This window comes from Oncorhynchus clarkii, chromosome 12 (genome assembly GCF_045791955.1).
Source record: "Oncorhynchus clarkii lewisi isolate Uvic-CL-2024 chromosome 12, UVic_Ocla_1.0, whole genome shotgun sequence".
Taxonomy (NCBI): Eukaryota; Metazoa; Chordata; class Actinopteri; order Salmoniformes; family Salmonidae; genus Oncorhynchus; species Oncorhynchus clarkii.
The window spans coordinates 40,064,139-40,087,867 of NC_092158.1; the positions used below are offsets into that span (position 1 = coordinate 40,064,139).

Here is a 23,729-nt window from a genome sequence, read left to right on the forward strand (position 1 = left end):
CACAATAATGACGTAGAAGAAATTTGACTCCGATATTGTGCTGGATACAGTCAGGAGCAGTTTGAAGTAAGTAATCATTTTGTTAAGACTTAAATTAGTATTGAATTGTACTGCAGTTTTATGCTATGTTGAAATATGGTTAAACGTTATGAATTTGACGTCGCCTTCCAAGCAGACAACACATAGCCTAAAGGATCTTGTTATTTCTTGGCTAAATTTAGCTAACGTTAGCTGCTCTGAACAGATTACACAACTGTGCTCCACTCTTTTGTAAGGTTTTTGGGTTACCTAAATGGGGGAAGACAAAGCCAGAATTAGTAAACTCAAACTTGTCAACGGTCTTATTGATAAATTGAACATTCTAGCAGCATGTCTTTTTGCTTCTGACAAATTTTTGGCAATATAAATTGTATCTGCCTCACTTAATAAAGTGCATGGAAGTAGCCGCAATCTTGCCGACTAATATATCCATTGAGGTTCCAACCAACCACAGATATTTGTGGAAGTGTAGGAACCAATGTATTTTATCAGTACAGTAGTGAAGTGTGCACAAATTGTTTTCTATTAGTTGTAACTATTATTAAAATAATAATCAACTTTTTTAATAGTTATGTCAGTTTGCATTTGTTTTCATTGAATTGACCCCAGACAACAACATACTTGTACGATATAATACGGTAAATGTGATTCATGCAGCATAAATCATCTATGAAAACTGACAATTTAATGGAAGTACCAGGTTTATGAGACGAGCTTTGTTGTTTTCTTTATCCATGGCATGCTGCATGTATGGACTGTAGTTCAAAAGAACAATGTGTACATTTTGCTCACATTTGTCTTTATGCTAGAATGCTCTCTTGTGGTAAAATTGAGAATTTAGCCTCAGGCTTTCAATGCTTTTTAGGTGTATGTGACAGGATAAGTAAAGACATTTTGAAAGACAAAAATGGTTTTCAGAACTACATGAGTCTGGAGCACAACATTTTGCCATTCGTTTTGTCATACCCATGGAGAGAAATGCTGGCAAAATCCCAGTCGTCACTCATCTCTGCATGACAGAACCTCAGCTATGAAATGTTAATTTCACTAACTATGCTCCTGCTGATTAAATGTGCCCTTCACAGCCCAGGTCAAGTCACCTGTTAAAGGCCCAGTGCAGTGAAAAACAGGATTTTTGTGTGTTTTATATACAGTACCAGTCAAACGTTTGGACACAGTTACTCATTCAAAGTTTAAAGAAATATTTACAATTTTCTACATTGTAGAATAATAGTGAGACATCAAAACTATGAAATAACATATATGGAATCATGTAGTAACCAAAAAAGTGTTAAACAAATCTAAATATTTTTGAGATTCTTCAATGTAGCCACCCTTTGCCTTGATGACAGCTTTGCACACTCTTGGCATTCTCTCAACCAGCTGCATGAGAATTGCTGTTCCAACAGTCTTGAAGGAGTTCCCACATATCCTGAGCACTTGTTTGTTACTTGTCTTTCAATCTGTGGTCCAACTCATCCCAAACCATCTCAATTGGGTTGAGGTCTGGTGATTGTGAAGGCCATATAATCTGATACAGCACTCCATCACTCTCCTTGGTCAAAAAGCCCTTACACAGCGTGGAGGTGTGTTTTTATGTCATTGTCCCATTGAAGAACAAATTAGTCCCACTAAGCGCAAACCAGATGGAATGGCCTATCACTGCAGAATGCTGTTGTAGCCATGCTGGTTAAGTGTGCCTTGAATTCTAAATAAGTCACCAAGAGTGTCACCAGCAAGCACCATCGCACCTCCTCCATGCTTCACGGTGGGAACCACATATGCAGAGATCATCCGTCCTCCTACTCGGTGTCTCAAAGACACGGCAGTTGGAACCAAAAATCACAAATTTGAACTCATCAGACCAAAGGACATATTTCCACTGGTCTAATGTCCATTGCTCGTATTTCTTGGCCCAAGCAAGTCTCTTCTTATTATTGGTGTTCTTTACTAGTGGTTTCTTTGTAGCAATTCGACCATGAAGGCCTAATTCACACAGTCTCTGAACAGTTGATGTTGAGATGTGTCTGTTACTGGAACTCTGTGAAGCATTTATTTGGGCTGGTAACTCTAATGAACTTATCCTCTGCAGCAGCGGTAACTCTGTGTCTTCCTTTCCTGTGGTGGTCCTCATGAGAGTCAGTTTCATAGCGCCTGATGGTTTTTGCGACTGCACTTGAAGAAACTTTCAAAGTTCTGGATTGGCTGACCTTCGTGTCTTAAAGAAATGATGGAGTGTCGTTTCTCTTTGCTTATTTGAGCTGTTCTTGCCATAATATAGACTTTGTCTTTTACCAAATAGGGCTGTCTTCTGTATACCACCCCTACCTTGTCACAACACAACTGATTGGCTCAAACACATTAAGAAGGAAAGAAATTCCACAAATTAACTTTTAACAAGGCACACCTGTTAATTGAAATGCATTCCAGGTGACTACTTCAGGAAGCTGGTTGAGAGAATGCCAAGTGTGCAAAGCTGTCATCAAGGCAAAAGGTGGCTACTTTGAAGAATCTCAAATATATAACACATTTTAATTTGTTTAACACTTTTTTTTGTTGGTTACTACATGATTCCATATGTGTTATTTCATAGTTTTGATGTCTTCACTATTATTCTACAATGTAAAGAATAAAAAATAAACTAGAATGAGCAGGTGTGAATTTTTCACTGGTACTGTGTATGTAACGTATGTATGTATTTTCGTGGGAAAAAATATATATATTAAAAAAACGAAATGTAATTTCTTCAGGTCCTCTCTCTGCCCTGGCTGCAGCCGGTGTTGACCTGTCAGACAGTGAGTGGCCCCATCGAGGACATGGAGGTAGAGCATGTAGCCCCGGAAGGCCCTGACGTGGCCCCTGTGGAGGAGGAAACTCTCTTCACTAACTTGGACATATTCCTTTTTTCTCTCATTGTTGGCCTACTCATCTACTGGTTCCTTTCTCGCAAGAAGACTGAGGAGACCATCCCAGAGTTCAAGAGGCTCACCCCTGTGTAAGTGTTTTTCTACCAAAATTCTATAATTGTATGTTTTGATAGGGCCCTTGCCTAGGTACGCTCATTACATTCTCATTTGTAAAATCCCAAGGGAGTTTATCCTATTGGAACAGTGGTAGTACGTTTGCTTACGGGCTGGGAGACACCATGTTCTGGACCAGCAGGGGACGTTGCATTGTCGGTATCCTCTATATTGGTGTCAGAAGTGGGATAGTGCTGCCGATCTTTAAAGCTGTTCATTTATTTCATCAAGAATGATTCAACATTAGTGTGTATTTGCTCAGGTTTTCACCTTATTAGCCCAGGAAGGTTAATCAGAACACTCCCATTTTGTCATCCCTTGGTGATCAAAAGTCATTTGTATTTTCTTGCCCTGGAACTTGGAGCTGAGTTGGAAGCAGGGATTGGCAGTGTGTTTGTGCATGTGTTGCTTTAGACCACACTGTGGTTGGCCTGGGCAGGGGTTCCAGCATTTGAATGTGTTGACTTCATGTAGGCCTAACTGGGGGAATGTGCATGGTCACATTAGTTTACATTTGTTGTTTATTCAAAAGGATAATAATTGGAAGTGGTTTGGGTGACTCTGTAGCTTATTTTAACATACCCTAGAGACTAGGCTGCATCGCCCAGGCCACATGCAGAAAGGTACTGTAGCAATTGTAGTGGTTTTAATTGTTTTCTCACCTTTAATTCCCTGTAACTTCCTGGATTAGGCCTATACATGTTGAATAGATGCTTGAAACGTCTCACACCAATGTTACTGAGAACCTTGTTGTTTCATTGTATCCACTTGGCTGCTGGCAGGAACTTGGCATGGGGCTTAATCAGTAACAGTTGCCTATGTTCCTTTGTTGGCGTCACTTGGATCAATTCCCCTCACAGGGAAAATGCCAGCTCTGCCCCCCCCCCCCCCCCCCCCCCCCAAACAATGGAAGTGAAAGAGGTTTTAATTGCTGGAAATGTTAACCATAAACATCGCTCTCTCTTTCTGAATGGGAACACTGTAAAGAGAAGGACCTCAAACATACTGGTGATTAATTACTGGACCTCTCTCTCTCCCTGCGAGATCCCCTGGCTCCCCTCTGCACCACCAAACCTCATTGAAAGAAATATGCAGGAGGAGGAAATGGCCCACAACTGAAGCTATGAAAATTCCAGGAAGAGGTTTGGGGTGTGCAGGAAAAGAGAGAACTACCTTGGAGTTTCCTTGTGTTTGGCTGGCTTGCATTTCACTGTGATCCTTTTTTGTTGAAGACTCCCCTGTCTTTGTGCACTCTTTTTTGTGTTTAGTCTTCTACACAGCCAATTTTGGACACTTCTTCAGCGCACCAGAAGACCTGGTGGATGCTTTTTCTCTTTGAATGCTCTCCGAGGTGGAAAGTTGAGGCCAAAGTCCAGCAGAATTCTCTGTTCAGCCTCTCTTCTGTGGAAGCCGTCCCTAATTTGCCTTTGAGGGAGCATGAATGGAGCAGAGCCGTGTCACAAATGGCAACCTTTTATGATAGATTAGGTAACCATTGTGACACACTCCCTCGGCTCGGGGGTTTGAAATGTGCTTTATTCAGCTCTGCCTTGCCTCGTCTCTTTTAAAAAGAAAAAAATACACATTTACGCTGTTAATAGTTGCCAGGGTGACTCGGGTAGTGTCGTCCCTACAGATTGTATAGGAAAAGAGGAGGGATGTAGTGAGTGGATGTGTATGTCAGTGTTGATGTGTGTGCGTGCGTAGGGGCATGTCCGTTTTTAGTTTTTTATCTTTTTTCGTTTATGCGTATGTCGCCGGCTGCTCTGCTTGAAAGGCTTTTAAGGGAAATGTCATGCTATATTGTCGTTGTCTTCCCAGCCTTGCTGCCAGTTGTCGGTGGTATCTGTGTTGAGTGGTGGTGAGAGCGGGTAACAGCAGCACGTCTATCCGCGTCTCTGACTGCTGCTCTGAGCAGAACACAAGCTCTGGAGTTGCCTGGCCAACCAGTGAGAGGCTGCTGCGGCTGAATAACAGCCATGGCTGCCTGCGTGTTTTGATTCCACCACAGAGAGAGAGAGAGCGCTCGGGTGGGGTGTTCGTGGGGGGGGCTGTATGTTCAGTGAGAGACTGAGAATCTCTCCCACATAATGCACTTTGGAGAGGCCAGCGGATAGTCAGCCCTGATGGGCTTCTTCTTCACGTGCTTTTTCAGATTGTGTCCAATTGTGGATCAGACAAGTGTGTTGTGGGGTGCTGGAGAACACTGCCTGTAACCATGGGATGTGTGTTCTCTCTGCCCAAAGAGAGACAGGCAGCGGCAGCCAGGTCAGTCTCTCTCTCTCTGTCTCTTTCTGTTTCTCTCTCTTGGTCTCACTGTGTTTGTGTGTGTCTGGGACAGCTTGTTCTACTGTGCTCCATCCACTGCCTATCATGTTGATGCTCTTCAGGGAAATGTGTGTTACTGTTGGGAAAGGCAAATGATTGGACTTGATTTGCTTTTCAGCTTCCCAGCCTGTTTACCAGTGTTTTTAACCAGCAATGTTAAACAAAAGGAAAGGAAATCATTTAAAAGATTGTTATGATTATGATAGCTTGTCATAAAAAAGTCTGTAGTCTGAATTATGGCTGTGTGCAGTACATGTAGCCTAACAATTGATTTAAGATACTGTCACCACATGCAACGTTTGTCACTTCTTTACTTCCTCTTGATACCTCCTATGTTCTTTGCTGAGGAGCACATGTTTCATTGACAATTGACATGTTATTTTCATTAGTGAGTTTCACATGTATTTACTGTGTTTGTTCAAGGTTTTTACCAATGATCAACTGAGCTATTTCTGTGCTGCGTTTCCATGACTTGTAAAGGGATTGGGTGTGACCCATACGCAAATCTCTCCCATGGGGGTCAGAAGGGGATGAGAATGCCAGAGTAAAGAACATTTTCTGCCTTCTCAAATGGTCTCTCCTTTTCGAAGGCAGTGTAATAGCCATTTAGTGGACTAATTAAGTTACCATGGTATGCTAATGTTTACCTTTAACATCTGCTTTGTGTCTTTTTCTCCAGAGTCACTCCGCAGCGAGAAACCAGCTTTATTGAAAAAATGAAGAAAACGGTCAGTAGCTTCATGCTAAATTCTGTGTAATAAGTAGAAACAAATTATTTTATAAAAAATTATCTCTATTTATTTAGTAAATTGATATGTAGGCTATATGCCACTTAACTTGTTTGGGTGACTAGCTAAGGAACTTTAAAAAGTCCTCTATAATTTAGGATTATTACTGATGATGCATCTGCCTCTCCAGAACAGGAACATGGTGGTTTTCTACGGCTCTCAGACGGGCACGGCTGAGGAGTTCAGCGGCCGACTGTCCAAAGACGCCCAGCGCTACGGAATGAGAGGCATGTCAGCTGACCCCGAGGAATATGACATGGTACTGGTCTTAATCCGGCTGATTTTATATGTGTACACTATGTACATTGTCTCAGTCTTCTACATACCACATGTAACCTCCAGCAGCTTTGTGGTGATGAATATTTATATTTGTTTGGATATTTATTAAATGTATAACATTAAGAGAGCTAATGACTGCATTGTTGTGTCCTGAGAGCTGTCTTTTTCTTCCTTCCTCTCCTCAGTCGGAGCTGCCTCGTCTTGCGGAGATCGACAACTCCCTGGCTGTGTTCTGCATGGCCACCTATGGGGAAGGGGATCCCACAGACAACGCTCAGGACTTTTACGACTGGATGCAGGAGAACGACGAGGACCTGAAAGGAGTCAACTTCGCGGTTGGTATTTTGCTCAGCGAGATAGGTCTGTAGTAGGTGCATCAAGGTGGTTGAGAGTCAACATTGGTGTGCAGCGCAGCACATTTAGCTTTGACAGAATCCACACAGAATGACTCATATTGCATCTCCATTCCCCATTGAAGGAGAGGTAGGGATTGAGATGTCCGTATGTGAGGCTTTCCCATGCGAAAGGCACTGGTGGAATGCACACTTTGCTACATTGCCCCACTTCCCTCCAAACTCACTCACCAAGTGGAAACATGTGGTCCTGCCAAACAAAGCTCCAGGCCTGGCCAACCTCAAGGCTGGAGCTGGAGAGCACTGGCAGTTTGTGGCTTGGAGATGTCGGGAGTCTCAATTTTGAAATGTTTTCTCATTGACATCACTACTGAACAATGTTAACCATGGCTTCCTCCGGGTCTCGCTGTGTGACTCTCCTGAGACAGCATTGTGATGTGGTTGTGGTTTTTTATCTGGGAAATCCATGTTTTCTTGTTCTCAACATCTGTAGTGCATTCAGCCATATAAAGCCACTGAAATTACAGATCTGATCCAAATGGTGTAATTGAGTAAATGTACAGCTTAGACATATGTAAGGATATAGTGTATTGCTGCATTTACAGTGTCTTCAGAAAGTATTCACACCCCTTTTCCATATTTTGTTGTTATTAATATGGATTTAATTGTCATTTTTTTGGTTAACAATCTACACAAAGTACTCTATTTGGGAAAATAATTCTAACATTTATTTCAAAAATCATGAAAAATGTAACAGTCATATGTTGATTAGATAAGTATTCAACGCCCTGAATCAATACATGTTAGAATAACATTTGGCAGTGAGTATAGCTGTGAGTGTTTCTGGGTAAGTCTCTAAACGCTTTCCACACCTGGATTGTACAATATTTGCACATTATTCTTTAAAAATTGTTCAAGCTCTGTCAAGTTGGTTGTTGATCATTGCCAGAGCCTTTATCAAGTCTTGCCATAGATTTAGAGGACGGTTTTAAGTTAAAACTGTAACTAGGCCACTCGGGAACATTCAATGTCGTCTTGGTAAGCAACTTCAGTGTATATTTGACCTTGTATTTTAGGTTATTGTCCTGCTGAAAGGTGAATTTGTCTCCCAGTTTCTGTTGGAAAGCAGACAGAACTAGGTTTTCCTCTAGGATTTTGCCTGTGCGTAACTCTATTCCATTAATTTTTTTTATCATAAACTCCCTATTCCTTGCTGATGACAAGCATACCCATAACATGAGCAGCCACAGCCATGCTTGAAAATATGAAGTGGTACTCATGGATATGTTGGATTTGCCCAAATATAACGCTTTGTACTCAGGACATTTCTTAAGTTAATTTCTTTGCCACATGTTTTGCAGTTTAACTTTAGTGCCTTATTGCAAACATGATTAATGTTTTGGAATATTTTTTATTCTGTACCGGCTTCCTTCTTTTCACTCTGTCAATGGTTACTATGGTGCAGTAACGATAATGTTGTTGATCCATCCTCAGTATTCTCCGATCACAGCCATTAAACTCTGTAACTGTTTTAAAGTCACCATTGGCCTCATGGTGAAATCCCTGAGCGGTTTTCTTCTTCTCCGGCAACTGAGTTAGGAACGACGCCTGTTGTAGTGACTGGCTGTATTGATAGCCCATCCAAAGTGTAATTAATAACTTCAACATGCTCAAAGGGATATTCAATGTCTGCTTTTCTTTTCTTTTTACCCATCTACCAATAGGTGCCCTTTTTTGCTAGGCACTGGAATACCTCCCTGGTCATTGTGGCTGAATCTGTGTTTGAAATTCACTGCTCGACTGAAGAACCTTACATATAATTAATTGTGTGTGTGGGGTGCAGAGATGAGGTAGTCATAAAAAAAAAAAAATTAAACACTGTTATTGCACCCAACTTATATTTGACTTGTTAAGCGAATGTGTACTTCTGAACTTATTTATGCTTGCCATAACAAAGGGGTTGAATACTTATTGACTCGAGACATTTCAACTGTTCATTTTTCATTAATTTGTATAAAGAAAATCTAAAAACATAATTCCACTTTGATTTTATGTGGAATTCTGTGTAGGCCAGTGACAAAACAATCCTCTATTTAATCAATTTTAAATTCAGGCTGTAACACAACAAAATGATCAAGTCTAGGGGTGTGAATACTTTCTGAAGGCACTCAGGTTTGCATCATGATATAGGCCCTAGAAGTAGAGGAATCTTTACATTTATATGCAGGTCATTAACTTTTATCTACTGTGATAGCTGATAGCATCTGCCTTTGAACTCTGCAGGTGTTTGGCTTGGGGAATAAAACATATGAGCACTTCAATGCAATGGGAAAGTATACTGACAAGAGACTAGAAGAGCTGGGTGGCAAGAGGATCTATGACCTGGGAATGGGAGACGACGATGGCAAGTGAGTACTGAACTCAATACAGTGCAAACATTGCCACAATGTCCATAAATTAATCCATATTCATAAATATGTATGTATTTCTCTTATTAAAATATAATGCGATGACTGTTCTATGTATGTCTTACCCTCTTCCCCAGCCTTGAGGAAGACTTTGTATCATGGAAGGAGCAGTTCTGGCCTGCTGTGTGTGAGCACTTTGGGGTGGAGGCCACAGGAGATGACACCAGGTAATAGCTAGTTGGCTACCACCTCTCGCTCTCCTGGTCAGACTAGTTGTCAACTAGAGATATTTAGTATGGAGATTCAGGAGCAGATGTACTTCCTGTATAGAGAAGGTATTTTATATATATATATATATATATATATATATATATATCTTTTTAAAGACACAGAGAGCTGGTTTCCCAGACACAGATTAAGCCTTGTCCATTGAAACCGCTTTTTAGTCCAGGACTAAACTTAATCTGTGTCTGGGAAACCGACCCATAATGTTTTACTTTGTATTCCAATTCAATGCAGAACAAGGGTTATTTTCCATGGTAATATCAGCAGCTATAAATGCTGGATGTATCAAATAATTGATACCACCTGGCATTGTTTGCATGTTCTCAGAAAAAACACTAAAGCTTCATCTGCAAATAACAAACCTAAATGACCAACAACAAGTAAAATAATTTTACATGTGCTTTAAGACCTTTCACTCACTATGGCATCTGACAATTTTTACCATGCATCATCACATTTGCATCACAGAGAGCAAACTCCACTAGAAGCATGCATGGCTGTCCATGTCGGCCCTTAGCTGCACTGACATGGGTTATTTTTAGACTTAATGAGTGGTCGGGATGCAGAGCAGGAAGTAATCACCTGTCTGTTTCTTCCTCTTCTTTAGCATCCGGCAGTACGAGTTGGTGGTTCCAACTGACATCAACATGAATAAGGTGTACACTGGGGAGATGGGTCGCCTCAAGAGCTTTGAGACCCAGAAACCGTGAGTTGACAGCTTCACACACACATAGGAAGTGGTGTAGGCAGCTCAGCTATCAGGCGTAATGACCGAGATGTGTTGTCATCGCTAATGGAATGAATAGATTATGGTTGTTTTTCAGGGCAACAAAGGGATGACTGTTGTCATGACGCTGACCTGATTCTCACCTACTCCCCAATGTCAGAAGTCCAACAGCAAAGTCTGGGTGCTGTTAGGGTGCATCTCAATAGTCCAAAGTGGCCTCTCCTCATCTCTTTTCCTTGATAGAACTAGACAGGTGTAAACTAAATCCCTGTGTAGGCCTCGGCCTTAGCGCTTTCACCTGTCTTCTCAGATCAGTAAAAAGAAAAGTTCTTAATATTAGAAATCTTCTTTCAAATGTATTGGGATGTCAATTATTTATTGGAACTTTCAACAAACCCATTTTACAACATTGGCACCAATTGTCTGAAATGGCTTCGTGATAACTCCAATATATCTGTCATTGCAGGCCTTTTGATGCTAAGAACCCCTACTTGGCCACAGTGGCTGTCAACCGCCAGCTGAACCAATCCGGCGACCGCCATCTGATGCATCTAGAGCTGGACATCTCAGGTTCCAAAATCAGGTAGCTGCTCTGCTCTAATATGTAATATTAAAAGTCCTGTGCCTTAGAATATCATACAATCATACACTTCTGCCTTCCAATGTCTGCTGCATTTCTTCTGTCTGCCAATAAGTGTCGAGTTGGATAATCATTTATTTATTTATTTTCCCCATTTTCACACACTGGCAACAAGCATGTAAATATGTTCTATATGTAATGACATTAGCGTGCTAGATAAAGACATTGGGAAGTCTTGTTCATCCACCTCCCCCCGTCTCCCCTCCTGTAGATATGACTCTGGAGACCACGTTGCTGTTTACCCCGTTAATGACGTGTCAATAGTGAACAGAATAGGCCAAATCCTGGATGCCGACCTGGACACTGTTATCTCTCTCAACAACCTCGACGGTCAGTTGTAAATCATGGCTCAGGGATATATGATTTCAGCTGCTTTGTGTCTGTGTATTTACATTGGAGCAGTTTTCCATTGGCTTTTTCTGTACTATTTGGTTGCAATGAAATGCACATGATGTCATCCTCATGGCTATTCACTCACTGTACAGTAATCTAGAGGTTAAGAAGATATTACTGCACACATAGTCAACTAAATCATATAGTCTATCGTTAACATCGAAAATGTGTACCGTGGCCTCTAAATAAATGGAACTTGAACATTAAATGATGATGCTGATAAGATTTTTCCTCTGTGTCTTTTAGAGGAGTCCAATAAGAAGCACCCGTTCCCGTGTCCGACCACATACCGCACAGCTCTGACCCACTACCTGGACATCACCAACCCCCCTCGCACCAACGTACTGTTTGAGCTGTCCCAGTACGCCACCGACCCCAAGGACCAGGACACCCTGCGCAAGATGGCCTCCGCCTCCCCCGAGGGCAAGGTTGGCAGTCCTGACGGACCTCGAACTTCTGCCCCTTCACCACTAGCTGACTGACTGACATTCTACTGCCCGCCCAGAAATGCATGCTGTCAATGCGTTTGAATGGCTGTAAATGATCCGTATCAGTGGAGAGTCTTAGTCTGTCTGTGTCTCTTTGCCAGGGTCTGTACCAGAGCTGGGTGCTGGATGCTCAGAGGAACATCCTGGCTGTGTTGGAGGACATGCCGTCCCTCCACCCTACCATAGACCACCTGTGTGAGCTGCTGCCCCGCCTACAGGCTCGCTACTACTCCATCGCCTCCTCTGGCAAGGTGAGACCCACTATTAGAATAGTAAAAATACTTTGTCCATCTTGTGAGAAACAGCAGCACCCCTGGATGGAGAGCATTTTAAAGGTTAAGGACATGTACTTGGGATCAGAGACCAGCAGACCTCCGGTTGCCAGTTCAGTTCCCACTTTTTCAGTTTCTTTTATTTAGTTTTTTATTTGATTACTTTATAACTGTGTATTGTCTTGTCAGGTGTATCCTACCATGGTGAGCATATGTGCGGTGGTGGTGGAGTTCCAGACCAGCACAGGGCGGACCTTCAAGGGTGTGGCCACCAACTGGCTGAAGAACAAGGTTGTGGTGACGGACAACGGCCACAAGGCCACTGTGCCCATGTACGTCCGCAAGTCCCAGTTCCGGCTTCCCTTCAAGGCCAGCAACCCGGTGGTGATGATTGGGCCCGGCACGGGCATCGCCCCCTTCATGGGCTTCCTCCAGGAGAGAGGCTGGATGAAGGAGCAGGGTACAGAGCAAGAAGGCCTGGTCCTCATCTAGCATCTAAGTCTGTGGTTTTTCTGATTATTAAAACCGAACAGTGTTTGCCTGTGCATAGATGGAGTTCACAGCAAGCAAGTCTCCATTACTCTACAATAAATTAGGTTCACCTGAATTTGTTGCCACAAGTATGTTTGTATTTTTTAGCATAAGGGAGGGAAAGGAAAAATAGGGCGAGTGTGACACAGCTTCACATTCAGTATGTGTTGTGTTTCGCTTTCAGGGAAGGATGTCGGCGAGACGATACTGTACTTCGGCTGTCGCCGCAGAAACGAGGACTTCCTGTACCAGCAGGAACTGGAGGAGTTTGAGAAGGCGGGCGTGCTGACTCAGCTCAACGTTGCCTTTTCCAGAGACCAGGAAGGGAAGGTAACACATCACACCAAACCTCTATGTCAGCTCCTCACTATGTGAGAGTTCATGTGTCTAGCACTACTACCAAGTTTGTATGTACAGGATACACATGGTATACAGCATCCAATGAAATGCTTACTTGTAGGTTCCTTCTCAACAATGCAACAACAATTTGAAATAATATAAAATGAGAATACGAACATAAAGTCAATGGCTCAGTAGAATAGAAAAAAAACATTTTAGCGTTAGTATAATACAGGAAGGCACAATTTATAGTTCAATATGTACACGTGTTTTGGGGAAGGGGGGATTGGGGGGCAAGTGTTTCAATTGTGCAGTATTTAGCAATCATAATACGAGTGTTAGCAGCAGTTGTGATGTGGCATGAATGTGTGTGTATATATATATGTATATGTGTATGTATATATATATATATATATATATATGTATATATATATGTGTGTGTATATATATGTGTATATATATATGTGTGTGTGTGTGTGGTAGAAGTAATAGTTTTATTTATTTTACCTTTATTTATACAGGTTTTTTCTCATTGAGATAATATCTATTTTCCGAGAGAGACCTGTTCCAATAGCAGCAGCGGGAACAACGTTTCAGACAAAATAACTTACATACACTAACACAACATTAAACAAAACTATAAACACACATACAGTACAACAATGACATATTACATTAAAAACACAAACATCTTGACTAAAAACAGCTGGCCTAAAAACAATTACACTCTTCTATGATATATACAGTGGGGCAAAAAAGTATTTAGTCAGCCACCAATTGTGCAAGTTCTCCCACTTAAAAAGATGAGAGGCCTGTAATTTTCATCATAGGTACACTTCAACTATGACAGACAAAATGAGAAAAAAATCCAGAAAATCACATTGTAGGATTTTTTATGAATTTATTTGAAAATTATGGTGGAAAATAAGTATTTGGTCACCTACAAACAAGCAAGATTTCTGGCTCTCACAGACCTGTAACTTCTTCTTTAAGGGGCTCCACTGTCCTCCACTCGTTACCTGTATTAATGGCACCTGTTTGAACTTGTTATCAGTATAAAAGACAACTGTCCACAACCTCAAACAGTCACACTCCAAACTCCACTATGGCCAAGACCAAAGAGCTGTCAAAGGACACCAGAAACAAAATTGTAGACCTGCACCAGGCTGGGAAGACTGAATCTGCAATAGGTAAGCAGCTTGGTTTGAAGAAATCAACTGTGGGAGCAATTATTAGGAAATGGAAGACATACAAGACTACTGATAATCTCCCTCGATCTGGGGCTCCACGCAAGATCTCACCCGTGGGGTCAAAATGATCACAAGAACGGTGAGCAAAAATCCCAGAACCACACGGGGGGACCTAGTGAATGACCTGCAGACAGCTGGGACCAAAGTAACAAAGCCTACCATCAGTAACACACTACGCCGCCAGCGAATCAAATCCTGCAGTGCCAGACGTGTCCCCCTGCTTAATGCAGTACATGTCCAGGCCCGTCTGAAGTTTTATAGAGAGCATTTGGATGATCCAGAAGAAGATTGGGAGAATGTCATAAGGTCAGATGAAACCAAAAATATAACTTTTTGGTAAAAACTCAACTCGTCGTGTTTGGGGGACAAAGAATCCTGAGTTGCATCCAAAGAACACCATACCTACTGGGGGTGGGGGGTGGAAACATCATGCTTTGGGGCTGTTTTTCTGCAAAGGGACCAGGACGACTGATCCGTGTAAAGGAAAGAATGAATGGGGCCATGTATCGTGAGATTTTGAGTGAAAACCTCCTTCCATCAGCAAGGGCATTGAAGATGAAACATGTCTGGGTCTTTCAGCATGACAATGATCCCAAACACACCGCCCGGGCAACGAAGGAGTGGCTTCGTAAGAAGCATTTCAAGGTCCTGGAGTGGCCTAGCCAGTCTCCAGATCTCAACCCCATAGAAAATCTTTGGAGGGAGTTGAAAGTCCGTGTTGCCCAGCAACAGCCCCAAAACATCACTGCTCTAGAGGAGTTCTGCATTAAGGAATGGGCCAAAATACCAGCAAAAGTGTATGAAAACCTTGTGAAGACTTAGAGAAAACGTTTGACCTCTGTCATTGCCAACAAAGGGTATATAACAAAGTATTGAGAAACTTTTGTTATTGACCAAATACTTATTTTCCACCATAATTTGCAAATAAATTCATAAAAAATCCTACAATGTGATTTTCTTTATTTTTTTTCTCATTTTGTCTGACATAGTTGAAGTGTACCTATGATGAAAATGACAGGCCTCATCTTTTGAAGTGGGAGAACTTGCACAATTGGTGGTTGACTAAATACTTTTTTGCCCCACTGTACATCGATCAAGTGTTTAAACTCTACCAACGAAACTAGATCATCACATTTTAAAATGTTCAGGAGAGAATTCCAGGACCACGGTGCTAAGTAACTAAAAGTATTTCTACCATGACCTGTTCTAATTTTTGGTACTGTTAGAAGCAAATCAGAATGGGACCGTAATTGATATTTATTTACTGACCTGACTAAAAAAGAACAGAGAGATAATGGCATTTTACCCAATATGGCCTTATAAATCAGTGTATACCAGTGTTTAAGCCTACGCAAGGTCAATGACGACCAGCCAATAGCGCTGTAGAGATCACAATGATGTGTTAGACGTTTCTGATTTGTAATGAACCTGACGGCTGCATGATACACTGAATCAAGTGCTCTCAGGGTAGTGGCTGAGGCCTGCATATATATATATATATATATATATATACAGTGCCTTGCGAAAGTATTCGGACCTTTTGCCACATTTCAGGCTTCAAACATAAAGATATAAAACTGTATTTTTTGGTGAAGAATCAACAACAAGTGGGACACAATCATGAAGTGGAACCACATTTATTGGATATTTAAAACTTTTTTAACAAATCAAAAACTGAAAAATTGGGCGTGCAAAATTATTCAGCCCCTTTACTTTCAGTGCAGCAAACTCTCTCCAGAAGTTCAGTGAGGATCTCTGAATGATCCAATGTTGACCTAAATGACTAATGATGATAAATACAATCCACCTGTGTGTAATCAAGTCTCCGTATAAATGCACCTGCACTGTGATAGTCTCAGAGGTCCGTTAAAAGCGCAGAGAGCATCATGAAGAACAAGGAACACACCAGGCAGGTCCGAGATACTGTTGTGAAGAAGTTTAAAGCCGGATTTGGATACAAAAAGATTTCCCAAGCTTTAAACATCCCAAGGAGCACTGTGCAAGCGATACTATTGAAATGGAAGGAGTATCAGACCACTGCAAATCTACCAAGACCTGGCCGTCCCTCTAAACTTTCAGCTCATACAAGGAGAAGACTGATCAGAGATGCAGCCAAGAGGCCCATGATCACTCTGGATGAACTGCAGAGATCTACAGCTGAGGTGGGAGACTCTGTCCATAGGACAACAATCAGTCGTATATTGCACAAATCTGGCCTTTATGGAAGAGTGGCAAGAAGAAAGCCATTTCTTAAAGATATCCATAAAAAGTGTTGTTTAAAGTTTGCCACAAGCCACCTGGGAGACACACCAAACATGTGGAAGAAGGTGCTCTGGTCAGATGAAACCAAAATTGAACTTTTTGGCAACAATGCAAAACGTTATGTTTGGCGTAAAAGCAACACAGCTGAACACACCATCCCCACTGTCAAACATGGTGGTGGCAGCATCATGGTTTGGGCCTGCTTTTCTTCAGCAGGGACAGGGAAGATGGTTAAAATTGATGGGAAGATGGATGGAGCCAAATACAGGACCATTCTGGAAGAAAACCTGATGGAGTCTGCAAAAGACCTGAGACTGGGACGGAGATTTGTCTTCCAACAAGACAATGATCCAAAACATAAAGCAAAATCTACAATGGAATGGTTCAAAAATAAACATATCCAGGTGTTAGAATGGCCAAGTCAAAGTCCAGAGGAGTGCTGAGGAGTATATCTGTCTGTATTAAAGTCCTTTTGCGGGGAAAAACTGTTTGGTTGGGCCTGGCTGCCAAGTGGATGGGCCTATGCCCATGGCTGCACCCCTGCCCAGTCATCTGAAATCCATAGGTTAGGGCCTAATGAATTTATTTAAATTGACTGATTTCCTTATATGAACTGTAACTCAGTCAAATCTTTGAAATTGTTACATCTATTGGGCACATCATAATCTGAAACACAACCAAAACAAACTGCAAATGCATCCAACAAGTTTGTTGTAGTCATTGCATGCTAGGAATATGGGACCAAATACTACACTTTTAACTACTTTTAATACACAAGTGAATTTTCCCAAATACTTATGACACCTTGAAATGGGGGGAGATGCATAAAGTGCTTTCATTTCTAAACAGTAAAACAGATATGTATGAAAATACCCTAAAATAAAAGGTGACATTCTGTACTGTCACCTCGTATGAAACATTTGATCTCAAATCCAAAATGCTTGATTATAGAGCCAAATTAAAAGTTTTAGCTTCCCTGTCCAAATAAATACGTAGAGAAGTGTATCTATGACTTTGATAAGGTCCAATATTTGATACTACCAGTGCCTATAATTTGTATTGCCTTGAACCTGCAGACTTCAAGAGAACGTATTTTGTATCAGTTAAATTATTCAAATGAATTGTTCATAATTGTTAGATTTTTCATGCTCAGGTGTATGTGCAGCATCTCCTGAAGAAGAACAAAGAACATCTGTGGAAGCTGATCCATACTGACAATGCTCACCTCTACATTTGCGGGTAAGAACCAATTCAGACCACCTGCGTATGTACACGCTTTTAGAGGGTTTTCTGAAAGGGCAAATCCATCACCGTGTGCCCTCTGTAAATATGGCTGCCACTTGTCCTTGCCTAGGGATGCTCGGAACATGGCACGGGACGTGCAGAACACCTTCTATGACATCGCTGAAGAGGTCGGAGGCCTCACACACACACAGGCTGTGGCCTACATCAAGAAGCTGATGACCAAGGGCCGCTACTCTCTGGATGTGTGGAGCTAAAGAAGATGAAGCTTACTTGCAGTACACCCTCACAACCCCCTAGATGTTACCCCTCACCCAAATGAAATAGGTTAACGGTAAACACCTTTTTAAACAGTTTTTGGAGGTAACACGTCAGCACCTAATCTCTAAATGGAAAGACGTATGTCTGAATTTTTGTTGTCCTTATTATTGGATTTGTTTGTAATCTTACTGAAAGCCTTTTGTGGGGACTCGTACTGAGAAGTAGTGCTGTTAATTTAGGATTGTTTGGGAATTGGCTCATACTCTAACTTGACCCCTAACCCCCAGGTCTTTCATGTAGATTTGGTCTACATTCTCCTTTAAGGTTATGGGGAAAAAAACATCTCTATTGTGGAATAAATCAATAGATTTTTTTTATTAAGAGTGCAGGCAGACCTTCATTGTTTCACGTCAGATTAGAAAAGTTGGAGATGATCATTTACAGTACCAGTCAAAAGTTTGAACACACCTCATTCAAGGGTTTTTCTTTATTTTAAAGATTTTCTACATTGTAGAATAATAGTGAAGACATCAAAACTATGAAATAACATAAATGGAATCATGTAGTAACCAAAACAGTGTTAAAGAAGAATCTAAACTATTTTTTATTTGTTTAACACTTTTTTTGGTTACTATATGTTTCCGTATGTGTTATTTCATAGTTTTGATGTCTTCACTATTATTCTACAATGTAGAAAATATTTAAAATAAAGAAAAACCCTTGAATGAGGAGGTGTGTTCAAACTTTTGACTGGTACTGTAAATTATCTCCAACTTTTGTACACATTGTTTTTGTAAGTGAAACTAGGTGAAAACAGAGGTGATTATGAAATGAAATATTGTGTCAGGACGTTTGTCATGCTGTGAAGATCCCCACAAGCATTTTTTTTTTCTTGTATATTAACTCATTTCAAATGTAAAGCATTCTATATTTTCCATCTGTAAATGTATTTACAAATTCAGATGCTCTAGGAAGGTTGTGTAAACTTGTAGCGTATTCATGTTGTACCATGTACTGTTAAATTTGTACATTTCAATTTCAGTAACTATTTAGTAATTGAGCCTTGTTCTTCATCGGTTCATTCAAGAATAGGTCTTAGATTAAGTGGTGATCAACTGTAAAAATGTCCAGGTGTTTTTTTTCTTCTCACGCTCTCTGACTGTAAGGCTTAGTGCCAACTAGTTACGTTTAGATGGAAACTACCACAGCATTTAGGCAATGCAATATGTGTTGGTTATATGTGCACTTGCAGTACAAAATGAATCCGTCTACTAACTGTCATTTGTGTGTTCTGATATCACTAATTCTGGGATGTGTACAGTATACACTGATTGTACAAAGCATTAGGAACACCTTCCTAATATTGAGTTTCCCCCGCCCTTTTGCCTTCAGAACAGCCTCAATTTGTTGGGGCATGGACTCAACAAGGTGTCAAAAGCATTCCACACAGGGATGCTGGCCCATGTTGACTCCAATGCTTCCCACAGTTGTCAAGTTGTCTGGATGTCTTTTGGGTGGTGGATAATTCTTGATGCAAATGGGGAAACTGAGTGTGAAAACCCCAGAAACGTTGCAGTTCTTGACACAGTCAAACTGGTACACTTGGCACATACTACCATATCCCATGTAAAGGCACAAGTCTTTTAACTTCCCCATTTACCCTTTAAATGGCACACAAACAATCCGTGTCTCAATTGTAGCAAGACTTAAAAATCCTTCTTTAACGTGTCTCCTCCCCTTCATCTACACTGATTTTGAAGTGGATTTAACAAGTGCCATCAATAAGGGATCAGAGACAGACCTGGTGAATCCAGGTGAAAGCTATGTCATGGAAAAAGCACATGTTCCTAATGTTTTGTACACTCAGTAAGTATTTTATCTCGGTGTCTTTCTATGCTGATGGTTGGAGGTCTAATACAAAATATTTACTTCAACTTGAGGTTCTGCTGAACATTAACTGTATGAAATGGATGATATAAGGGTGATGTTCAGCAGTTTCTTTTAATAGAGAAACCCCTAAACTATTGTAGTGATATGGCAGGGTTCATGTTTTCATTTGTGACTGAACTTTTTCTCTTGCATTACTGATATTGAATAACGTGTTCCATCATGACCTGTTACATGACTTTTACCACTTGATCCAGTTGTTTATGCAAAATAGCTATTTGTATATAAACAGTGTAACTTGAAAACATGCATTTGTAAAGAAATAATAATCATTGATTTGCTATACTTAGTCTTGGTTGTCATTTATGGCTTCTCTTTACTGTGCACAATGACCATTTTTTTAAAAATGTTTTACACTTTAATCAAATTTTCTCCCCAATTTTCATGTTATTCAATTGGTAGTTAGTCTTGTCCCATCGCTGCAACTCCCCTATGGACTCGGGAGAGGCAAACGTCGAGAGCCATAAGTCCTCCGAACAAATCCGCACTGCTTCTTGACACACTGCTTGCTTAACCCGGAAGCCGCACCAATGTGTTGGCGGTAACACCGTCCAGCTGGTGACCGAAGTCAGTGGGGCCAATTGTGCACCGCCTCATGGGAGTCACGGCCGTCTGTGAATCAGCCTGAGATCAAACCTGGGTCTGTAGTGACGCCTCAAGCACTGCGACAGAGTGCCGCTGCGCCACTCGGGAGGCCCAACTACCTCATTTTCTAAAGATGACATCATAATCTGCCCTTGTAGCCCACACTCTTGATAACCTCAACCACTGCTCCAGAATTTACAATGATGTTGAATGATGCATTGCCAAACATACTGCATGTAATGGATCTAATTTACTGGTGAGTGGATGCTATTTCATTTCATTGCTGTGAGTAGTTAAGGAAAGAAACTGAATACATCTGTGGAATATAAATTGCCTGATTTATCAAGGTTGAATAAATCGAGAGTGCCAAGAGATTGCTTACATTCAAATGACAATCAAAACCTTCTTGCATTGATTTGACCCTGAACATTCAGAGTTTGACTCTTCAAACCAAAATCATCCGTGAATAGACTTTTTAAGTACTGCCTCAAACCCCATGTCCAAGTATATTACATTTCAACGTATAACAAATGAGAGATCTCTGTCATTGAATGACTTATCTATAACATCAATCTGTCAATGAAGACACCGGTGCCCCTAGGTAAACCATCATAGACCCTAGCAGTGACTCAGGCATGTTTGCTGTGAAACTCTGGGGGGCACTGACAGACACAGACTGGAGAAAATGTTGAGAATGTAGATGTTGAGCCACTGGATCCCAGTGACTGCTGGTTTGAGAGGCAGAGCTATGCTTCAGGGCATATCCATGGTTGTGAACATAATAACCTGAGAACTCAACAGGGCTCCCCTGTGTATAGTAGGACTGGGCCCAGCCTTCAAATGTCTTTGGTGTGGTCTCGGTAGCCAGTAGGTTGGAGGAAACTGGAGCGTAGGCTTGGACTGGGTAGGAATGATTCTGCAACCATTGAGAATGTGGAGAGATTACAGAGAGCTTATCTAACTAAACAGTGATTCTCTATCTAATCATGGGGGACCACTATGTGCCTATTGTACAGTATTCAATTACAGCTGGGGATCATCTATTGAACCTGCCAATGGGGTTGCAGAGGAAGAGAGTGTGGGACCAAAAGTGTTACTATGACCAGGGATAACATGGGTACACTGATCCCAAAAAGAAAGCCCTTAACCATAAGTGAGTACACTGTGGCCATACCCAGAAGGGAGGGGGATACAGGTACTAACCCCTCCACTTGATTCTGGGCAGATGCACCAAACAGTACCAGCCCCACGATTGGGTACAACACCCCTGTGTTGATAGAGAGCAGCTGAAACATGAGGAGGAACAAAACAGTGCCCACATTCTTCTCAATCCTACCACAGAGGAGTACCAGAACCCCAATGCTGAGGAGTATCTGGGTCTCTGTCTGGTGGCGGAATGAGTATGTAATGAGCTTGTGTACCGCAAAGGAAGAGGAGAGGATTAAAACGGAAATGATCGGGTTGACAGACATCAACGGCATTGATGTGTTGTGCTCTAGCTTGCTGCTGTAGCCTACTGGCACCATCTGTTACGTCATTAACGTTAGCTACACGTTGTAGCAAGCTGGATAACGTCACAACAGTCCCATTCAAAGTAGCTAGCTACAGTAGCTACAGAGCATATGATTCTTAAATCACTCAACCCCTCCTTGCTAACGTACCATGCCCATTGGCAAAAACTGTAGTTCAAAGACTTTAGACATCCTCTGATAAACCGAAATATGTAGTGACAGTAAACAAAACAGATGACAGCATGAGGACAGCAACAATGACACATGTTAGCCTGAACTCAGGAGTAAAACTCTTGAACCTCTGAACCACATCTTTCTAAACTATTCGGGTGATCATGTTGATGCTCAGTGCATACTTGTCAAACTACAAGAGGATAATCAAGCACAATACAAAATGTCAGTAACGACACTTTTCATCCAATATTGCACAACACTTTAGCCAAGACTTGAGAAGCTAGCTTGCTAAACCAAAACAAATGTACTGGACTTCCGCATTTGGATTAATCATTTTCACAACTACAAAGATACTGTTGCGAAGATCATGAAGTGCGTTAAAGGCAGTGAGTGCTGTATTTAAAGACACTTCCTACCACCTGCTGGCTTGTGCCTGAAATGTGATGACCAAAGAGTCCTCAACAGCTCATATGAGTTAGATAGAAAGCTATATAGATATATTTGATTGGACAGTTTAATAAAATAATAAAAACCGTTTAATTAAATAAAACGTGTCAGGCCAGGGACAACACAATAAAGTAAACGGCTTCCATTGTGGTCCCTTAATGTTACTCAAAGTAAAACAATAATACAAAAAACATTTGGCAAGGATTGGTTTCTTCCTATTGATATAATGTTGGCCTATCTATGTAAAACGTCCAACCAACCATCGATACAACCATTACTCAATCAGTAAGATATAATAAGCACATCACGTTCGTTATTCAGCTACAACCAGTTAAAAGATGATACCACCAGTCCGGCTCCAAACAAGCGTTTTTCTTGTGACGCATTAAGCGCAGTCATAAAGCTGTGACCTAAAATGACGCAACCATGCATTCATTCACGACATAAACTGTGTTCAGATTTGATTTAATCTCTACAATAGTTTTCTTCACTCAGGTTGTTGCAGGTAATCTTTGGCCTTTTGGGGCACCTCCTTCCCAACATATATATATATACATATATAGGGAATAGGGTGCCATTTGGGATGCCATCTTTGTGTGTGTGTCTGTGTGTGAGTCAGGATGTGATTTGTGTCAATTAATTGATGGAAATGTTTCCCTCAGAAAGAAAGATGGATCGTAATGATGAGAGAATCAAAAGAGCTTTAAGACGCCGCCCTTATGTGGTAAATATCAAATAGTTGTTTGTTTTGTCCTGTTTTTGTTATATTATCACATTTTAAATTGAGTTTTGTGTTGACAGTTGAAACCAGTGAGGGTGAACACCCCTGATTCCGTGTTGTGGCCAACTGGCAAGGTGCACAGAAGGCCACAGCCTGTAAGTCATATCTGACCTGAAACAAAAACACATACACATTAGTTATGCATTCTGCATGTACAAACTGCAGTTCTCAGAATTAAAGCAAATGCAGATATCCCTATCTAACCTCATTGAATGCTGTCTTGACAGTCTACTTCAGTGCAGACCCCTCAGATCCACAAAAGGCCTGTAAGTCACATTCAAATTCAACCACATAACAGTCCTTATATTATTTATTGATACACAATTCAAGGCCAAAATGAGCAAAGCAGTGTTGAATTCATTCTTTACTGTTAACAGCC

At 41.2% G+C, this 23,729-nt stretch overlaps 1 protein-coding gene and 1 pseudogene across 3 annotated transcripts; one reads left to right on the forward strand and one right to left on the reverse strand.

The window, feature by feature from the left end:
* Positions 1-20,137, forward strand: LOC139423190 (NADPH--cytochrome P450 reductase-like). Of its 3 annotated transcripts, none has more exons than XM_071174919.1 (16): positions 1-66; positions 2,790-3,034; positions 6,067-6,115; positions 6,306-6,434; positions 6,640-6,789; positions 9,091-9,215; positions 9,353-9,442; positions 10,108-10,206; positions 10,694-10,810; positions 11,079-11,197; positions 11,507-11,688; positions 11,850-11,999; positions 12,210-12,480; positions 12,736-12,881; positions 17,556-17,641; positions 17,757-20,137. In XM_071174919.1, exons 2-16 carry the CDS (start codon positions 2,856-2,858, stop codon positions 17,899-17,901), a joined length of 2,037 nt encoding a protein of 678 aa, XP_071031020.1. In that variant the 5' UTR covers positions 1-66; positions 2,790-2,855; the 3' UTR covers positions 17,902-20,137. The 3 variants fall into 3 exon arrangements, with proteins under 3 accessions (XP_071031020.1, XP_071031022.1, XP_071031021.1); XM_071174921.1 differs by lacking the exons at positions 1-66; positions 2,790-3,034 and adding exons at positions 4,990-5,089; positions 5,215-5,327; XM_071174920.1 differs by lacking the exons at positions 1-66; positions 2,790-3,034 and adding an exon at positions 5,152-5,327.
* Positions 20,138-20,820: 683 nt separating this feature from the next.
* On the reverse strand, positions 20,821-22,285 carry LOC139422031 (uncharacterized; annotated as a pseudogene).
* Positions 22,286-23,729: the final 1,444 nt, after the last annotated feature.